This window comes from Pinus tabuliformis, chromosome 7 (assembly GCF_031772625.1).
Source record: "Pinus tabuliformis cultivar Carrire ecotype Pingquan chromosome 7, CPIR1, whole genome shotgun sequence".
Lineage (NCBI taxonomy): Eukaryota > Viridiplantae > Streptophyta > Pinopsida > Pinales > Pinaceae > Pinus > Pinus tabuliformis.
In genome coordinates, this window is record NC_142293.1 from 378,560,104 (window position 1) to 378,568,039 (window position 7,936).

Below are 7,936 nucleotides of genomic sequence, written 5' to 3' on the forward strand. Positions count from 1 at the left end.
GGATGCAGGATATGTGCCTATAAAGGACACTCTGTTGTATGATGTGGAGGACTATAATGGATTCTTGTGGATGTGCTCAACAACCAACTTTTGGAGAGGTCATTGATGCTATTCAAGTTGATGGAACAACTCCTTCATTGACAATCCCATAGTAATCGTTGCATTCAGGTTACCTCCAAGAGATCCTAAAGGTCCTTTCAGGATGCCATTAATAGATAGATTCAAGGATATGGGAACTGTGGTTATGGGAAAAACAGATTCAGGCACTGTAAGGCAAGGAGACAGCTTAACTATAACGCCAAATAAGGTTCACGAGAAAGTTGTAGCTGCTTATCGTGAAAGTGATGAAATAAAGTATGCAAGGCCTGGAGAAAATGTTAGGGTGAAATTATCTGCTGTTGAAGAAGATGACATCTCTACAGGCTTTGTTTTGTCTTCCATTTCAAATCCAATTCAAGCAGTGCTGGAGTTTGAGGCTCAATTACAGATATTAGAACTACTGGAACATAAAGCAATATTTACTGCTGGTTATAAAGTTGTACTGCATATTCATTCTGTTGTTGAGGAATGTGAGATAATGGAGTTGTTAGAGCAGATGGATCCAAGGATGAAAAAGCCAATGAAAAAGAAATGTCTTTTTGTTAAGGCTGGAGCAGTTGTGTTGTGTCGCATTCAGGTAAATGACACTATCTGTGTTGAGAAGTTCTCTGATTTTCCTCAACTTGGAAGGTTCACACTTCGGGATGAAGGTAAAACAGTCGCAATTGGAGAAGTTGTGAAGCTCCTGAATAACATGAATAACTGACGGAAATTCACTGAGACTATCCCTCGGCAATTATTCCATATGCACTAATAGAATGAGTGGGGCCTCGAGGGATTCTTTAATTCATCTTTCTGCACAGATTATGTGAGGCAACCCATGAAATCGTTTCGATTTTTAGATGCAAGGTGAACATGATGTCAGTAATCTTTATGACCAGAACTGTCTTCAAATGAAGAATAATGCAAGGGAGAAATTGCCCTTTTTATGAACTAATGGAGGAATTGCATCATGCCTTTATATTGACCCCCGTATTACCTTAGTATCACGGCTTCCCCGGCACTCAACTCAACTGGAGATCTGGTCTACTGCATCCCATTCTTTTACTATTTGGCCCTTTATTTGCTACAGGCGAGGCGAGGCTTGTCTTGGATTGGTCTAAAAAATGGCGTTTCCCTATTTGGAAGCTGTTGTTGGTTTCATGATCTTCATGTACTTCATTGAGACATACCTTGACTTGAGGCAACATACATCACTTAAGCTTCCTTATCTGCCTAAGCCTTTAAAAGGAGTGGTGAGTCAGGATAAGTTTGAAAAATCTCTAGCTTACAGCATTGATAAAAGCCGCTTCCACTTTGTTCACGCAGCAGTGACCATCATAGGAGATTCAGCAATTTTACTTCTTCGAGCATTACCATTCCTTTGGTAGAAATCAGAAGTTGTAGTTGCAAACTTGGGCTTAGATCCTCATAATGAAATCATTCATACACTCATATGTTAAGCAGCTGTTACTTTTTGGTCTCAGTTGATAGATCTGCCTTTTTCACTGTATTCAACTTTTGTCATTGAGGCTCGGCATGGATTCAATAAACAAACGATTTGGCTTTTTCTCAGAGATATGGTTGTGGGTCTGGGCTTTTCAATTTTACTTGGGCCACCAATTGTTTCAGCAATAATCATAATTGTGCAGAAAGGAGGTCAATATTTAGCAATATACCTTTGGGCCTTCATGCTTATACTGTCACTAGTGATGATGTCTTTATATTCTATTCTTATAGCTCCTCTCTTCAACAAGTTCACTCCTCTTCCGGAAGGGGAACTTAGGTTGAATATTGAAAGGCTAGCATCATCTCTAAAGTTTCCGTTGAAGAAGCTATTTGTGATTGATGGCTCAACAAGATCGACACACAGCAAAGCATACATGTATGGATTTTACAAGAACAAGCGTATAGTGATATATGACACCTGGATTCAGCAGTGCAAAAATGAGGAGGAAATGCTCTCCAGATTGCCCGCCGGCTCCTTATTTTCCACCTGATCAACCCAGATAGTTTCAAAGTTTTGGATTGAAACTGTGTTTTTGGAATCACACAGCAGTTTCGTAGCGCGATACGAAACTGCTGAAGATGGTTAATGTACAGCAGTTTCGTAGCACACTGCGAAACTGCTGAAGCTACACAATCTAATCTCAGTCAACCAGTTTTGAAATACAAGCGGGAATTTTGAAAAGGGGTATGTCTACAAGGAATCATCTGAAGCCATCAGCTTTCAACAAGATCAAGACAACTTGCAAGAACTTTTTCCTACACATATGAAAACGGTGGACAGCGTATTAAGGACGTGGCATTTTGTCATATCATAAAAGAATTGAAGCATGCATCAGACAGCTTGAATGCGTTTTCTCTTTGGTTTTTAAAATAGTGGATGACACATCATCAATACAGCCTACAGCACATCAGAAACATGGCAGCGTTCCATACCTTGGATTATTAAAGACTAAGAAACATGCTATTATATATTTGAGCAAATTAATGAAAACAAAAGTCGAGAAGCAGGGGACATCTCCTAATACTACGGGGGAGTAAAGGATTCAGCATTCAAGGTCAATATGGCGTATTTAACATCCAGCTCAGCCAAATCTAAAGAAGACCAGGTGTCAAAGGACAAGAACCATTGTAATCAAGGCTATTATTAGCATAACACGGTGTTAGAGTCCTACTAGATTTAGATCTCTTTAGAACTCCAGTTACCACTTATTGTATTTAATAGTTAGTTGCAAAGCATATAGGTGTCATCAAAAGTAGTTGTCGAATTCCCCTCATTCTGGAGGAGGAATCTCGAATTAGGTAGAATAAGAATTCTATATATAGCTAAGACAGTGACGTAATGAGGGTTGGATATTTTATAAAAACAGAGTGCTGTTTTGGCTTATGAAAAGAACAGAGTTCAGTAATATAAGTTATATGCTTTTCTTCTCAGGATTCATACAGCATTTCCATGTTCAAGATGTGTTATTTTACTTTGTCCTTCATGTCTTTTTTCAGTTGCTTAGATGAGTAATCACTCAGAATTCACTTATGTTGCTCTGACTTCCTGTACTCATCTATGAACTGTGGTTTTATAAGAGTTGTATTTTGAACATTTAAATGTCACATGCCCTGACTTCTATGTTAAAGCAATATCATTATTTACTGAGGTTTGATTGACTCCATAAGCCCAATGGAAACTTATGTAATGTTTGTCCAGCCTTCATATTTGTTAATGTTATTTCAAGAGAGTTAGCCATCTTATTAATAGTCAAAATCAATAACCCTTTGAGAGAGCCCTCTCAGGCTAAGGAGGCTAAGCCTTAGTCAAAAGATTGGTCTGAAATAGTTACTTGAAGTCTTCCTGGTCAGCAGCCTTCCAGGGCCTGATTTTGAGATAACATTTTGGTGCGTCTGCCGGGAGCCTGAAGATTAATCATTCCCGAAATTATGAAGCTGAACTTCTGAAGGTAGCAGGAGTTCAAAAGGTTTTTGAGGCTGCAAATCTACCTTGGCGACTCCACACATCAAATAACAAATTAGAAGGTGACTCCACTGCTAGAAGATCAGTAGCTTGATGAAGTTACAAGATGAGTTCCACTGCAAGAATGAATGCCAGGTATGCTCCTATGAATCGGTCTCATATCCCTGGTTTTCCAAATCCTATGCCAGAGGTTGATTGGTTAGATGATCTTCCAATATTCAAAGATGAAAAGAAGGATAATGCTTCTCTCCATTTGGTTAAATTCCGTATGCATGTACGCAGTCTTAAGGTTCATTTCCCTTAAGATTGTCTCATGAAAATGTTTATGACCACTTTAGAAGGAAAAGCATGGTCTTGGTATAAAAGTCTGGAAAATGGTTCAATATATTCGCTTGCTAGTTTTCATGATGAATTCTGTGAAATGTATAAAGAAGGTTATCCTTCCTTATTGCTGCTTAAAGATTGCTGTAAACATTCTTTAAATCTTATTTAGTACTTGGAGGATTGTTATGGTGATGATGAATTTATGGATGAAGAAATTTTAGAGGCTCTCCATAACAATGCATTTCAACACCAAGAAGAAAGTATAACATCTCATGAAATGCAGCATGAAGATCAGCAGGGGTTTACTTATGAAAACCATGTTCAATCCTCTGATATTGATGTAGAGATGCAGCAGACTTGTCAGTTTTCGGATCATTATCAAAATGAACATGATTACAAACACCAAGAAGAAATGTTGGAAGAAATTTTTTATGACCTTCAGGCAGATGAAAAGATTGTTCATTTTTGTAATTTCTTGCAGTAGCTTACACGAAAGAATGATGATAATAATGAGGAAAATTCCATTGTTTGTTGGAATGATTCAGAAAAGCAGTTGGATAGCTTGCCAAATAGCAAATTGGATAGCACATCAAAGGGGTCTTGTGTGGTTGAGAATCAGTGGCCTGAAAATGAATCTTGTGTGGTTTTTATGATAGAACACAAGGATAGAGTGTTGCTTCCTTTCTCTTTTACAATTGAGGAAGAGTACACTGTTGTTGAAGATCAGTTTGCACAGCCAGAAAGTTACAAGAATCATCAAGCTGATCATGAATTATGGGATCCTATAGCTGAATACATGGAAGAGTTTTACTCTCCAGTGTTTCAGCTTTTCTATGAAGATCAGAGGCAATTTCAGTGGCAGTGGTCATCACAATATCATAGTGGCTCTGAACTCTGATACAGTCAAAAAACTCCAATATCAGATAAGACAAATGATTGGCTACATTGGAAATCTCACATTGATTGAGCTGAAAGAAGTTTGAAATGGATAGGGTAGGTAGGTAGGAAAATGCAAATAAGCTCAAGGTTGACTGAGCATTTTTTTTTTAGTAGATGTAGATTCCTTTCTCCTACAGTGATCATCAAGCTTAAGCCCGAGGTGAAGGCCCAAGAAGCTTGAAGGGGATGTTTGTCAAGCAAATCCATGTTTGTTATAAAAAGGACAAAGCACTGGACCTACTAGTTCTTAGTGTACCACAAGGGCACACTATCCCAAGTGGAGCCACTGTTATCACTGAAGAAAAATGTTTTAAATCCTGAACATTCATTTTTTTAAAATTTCTCAAAGGGTTCTTGTGGATGGAAGTCCCGTGTTTCTTCTCTATCAGAGCTGGATTGAGATTAAAAACACAGTGCATACTTCTGTCATAGGAGACCGAACGCACTCTCAAACAAAGGATATCTATGCAATATTAGAGAAGTTGTCTAGGGATGCAGGATATGTGCCTATAAAGGACACTCTGTTGTATGATGTGGAGGACTATAATGGATTCTTGTGGATGTGCTCAACAACCAACTTTTGGAGAGGTCATTGATGCTATTCAAGTTGATGGAACAACTCTTTCATTGACAATCCCATAGTAATCGTTGCATTCAGGTTACCTCCAAGAGATCCTAAAGGTCCTTTCAGGATGCCATTAATAGATAGATTCAAGGATATGGGAACTGTGGTTATGGGAAAAACAGAGTCAGGCACTGTAAGGCAAGGAGACAACTTAACTATAACGCCAAATAAGGTTCACGAGAAAGTTATAGCTGTTTATCGTGAAAGTGATGAAATAAAGTATGCAAGGCCTGGAGAAAATGTTAGGGTGAAATTATCTGATGTTGAAGAAGATGACATCTCTACAGGCTTTGTTTTGTCTTCCATTTCAAATCCAATTCAAGCAGTGCTGGAGTTTGAGGCTCAGTTACAGATATTAGAAATACTGGAACATAAAGAAATATTTACTACTGGTTATAAAGCTGTACTGCATATTCATTCTGTTATTGAGGAATGTGAGATAATGGAGTTGTTAGAGCAGATGGATCCAAGGATGAAAAAGCCAATGAAAAAGAAATGTCTTTTTGTTAAGACTGGAGCAGTTGTGTTGTGTCGCATTCAGGTAAATGACACTATCTGTGTTGAGAAGTTCTCTGATTTTCCTCAACTTGGAAGGTTCACACTTCGGGATGAAGGTAAAACAGTCGCAATTGGAGAAGTTGTGAAGCTCCTGAATAACATGAATAACTGACGGAAATTCACTGAGACTATCCCTCGGCAATTATTCCATATGCACTAATAGAATGAGTGGGGCCTCGAGGGATTCTTTAATTCATCTTTCTGCACAGATTATGTGAGGCAACCCGTGAAATCGTTTCGATTTTTAGATGCAAGGTGAACATGATGTCAGTAATCTTTATGACCAGAACTGTCTTCAAATGAAGAATAATGCAAGGGAGAAATTTCCCTTTTTATGAACTAATGGAGGAATTGCATCATGCCTTTATATTGACCCCCGTATTACCTTAGTATCGCGGCTTCCCCGGCACTCAACTCAACTGGAGATCAGGTCTACTGCATCCCATTCTTTTACTAGTTGGCCCTTTATTTGCTACAGGCGAGGCGAGGGTTGTCTTGGATTGGTCTAAAAAATGGCGTTTCCCTATTTGGAAGTTGTTGTTGGTTTCATGATCTTCATGTACTTCATTGAGACATACCTTGACTTGAGGCAACATACGTCACTTAAGCTTCCTTATCTGCCTAAGCCTTTAAAAGGAGTGGTGAGTCAGGATAAGTTTGAAAAATCTCTAGCTTACAGCATTGATAAAAGCCGCTTCCACTTTGTTCACGCAGCAGTGACCATCATAGGAGATTCAACAATTTTACTTCTTCGAGCATTACCATTCCTTTGGCAGAAATCAGAAGTTGTAGTTTCAAACTTGGGCTTAGATCCTCATAATGAAATCATTCATACACTCATATTTTTAGCAGCTGTTACTTTTTGGTCTCAGTTGATAGATCTGCCTTTTTCACTGTATTCAACTTTTGTCATTGAGGCTCGGCATGGATTCAATAAACAAACGATTTGGCTTTTTCTCAGAGATATGGTTGTGGGTCTGGGCTTTTCAGTTTTACTTGGGCCACCAATTGTTTCAGCAATAATCATAATTGTGCAGAAAGGAGGTCAATATTTAGCAATATACCTTTGGGCCTTCATGCTTATACTGTCACTAGTGATGATGTCTTTATATTCTATTCTTATAGCTCCTCTCTTCAACAAGTTCACTCCTCTTCAAGAAGGGGAACTTAGGTTGAATATTGAAAGGCTAGCATCATCTCTAAAGTTTCCGTTGAAGAAGCTATTTGTGATTGATGGTTCAACAAGATCGACACACAGCAACGCATACATGTATGGATTTTACAAGAACAAGCGTATAGTGATATATGACACCTGGATTCAGCAGTGCAAAAATGAGGAGGAAATGTTCTCCAGATTGCCCGTCGGCTCCTTATTTTCCACCTGATCAACCCAGACAATTTCAAAGTTTTGGATTGAAACTGTGTTTTTGGAATCACACAACAGTTTTGTAGCGCGCTACGAAACTGCTGAAGATGGTTAATGTACAGTAGTTTCGTAGCACGCTGCGAAACTGCTGAAGCTACACAATCTAATCTCAGTCAACCGGTTTTGAAATACAAGTGGGAATTTTGAAAAGGGGTATGTCTACAAGGAATCATCTGAAGCCATCAGCTTTCAACAAGATCAAGACAGCTTGCAAGAACTTTTGCCTACACATATGAAAACGGTGGACAGCGTATTAAGGACGTGGCATTTTGTCATATCATAAAAGAATTGAAGCATGCATCAGACAGCTTGAATGCGTTTTCTCTTTGGTTTTTAAAATAGTGGATGACACATCATCAATACAGCCTACAGCACATCAGAAACATGGCAGCGTTCCATACCTTGGATTATTAAAGACTAAGAAACATGCTGTTATATATTTGAGCAAATTAATGAAAACAAAATCCGAGAAGCAGGGGACATCTCCTAATACTACGGGGCAGTAAAGGATTCA

At 38.6% G+C, this 7,936-nt stretch overlaps 2 protein-coding genes and 2 pseudogenes across 2 annotated transcripts; all 4 read left to right on the top strand.

Moving 5' to 3' along the window:
* The first annotated feature begins 229 nt into the window (after positions 1 to 229).
* On the top strand, positions 230 to 805 carry LOC149247564 (eukaryotic peptide chain release factor GTP-binding subunit-like). Its single transcript, XM_089444595.1, has one exon. It carries the CDS (start codon positions 230 to 232, stop codon positions 803 to 805), a length of 576 nt encoding a protein of 191 aa, XP_089300721.1.
* A 370-nt stretch (positions 806 to 1,175) lies between these two features.
* On the top strand, positions 1,176 to 2,078 carry LOC149247565 (CAAX prenyl protease 1 homolog pseudogene; annotated as a pseudogene).
* A 3,454-nt stretch (positions 2,079 to 5,532) lies between these two features.
* On the top strand, positions 5,533 to 6,108 carry LOC149247566 (uncharacterized). The gene has a single exon (XM_089444602.1). The coding sequence runs from the start codon at positions 5,533 to 5,535 to the stop codon at positions 6,106 to 6,108; it is 576 nt and encodes a 191-aa protein (XP_089300728.1).
* A 391-nt stretch (positions 6,109 to 6,499) lies between these two features.
* LOC149247567 (CAAX prenyl protease 1 homolog pseudogene) lies at positions 6,500 to 7,381 on the top strand (annotated as a pseudogene).
* The last annotated feature ends 555 nt before the right edge of the window (positions 7,382 to 7,936 follow it).

Coding starts and splice junctions, on each gene's coding strand:
- LOC149247564 (XM_089444595.1), top strand. CDS start 230: ATGGGAACTGTGGTTATGGGAAAAACAGATTCAGGCACTGTAAGGCAA.
- LOC149247566 (XM_089444602.1), top strand. CDS start 5,533: ATGGGAACTGTGGTTATGGGAAAAACAGAGTCAGGCACTGTAAGGCAA.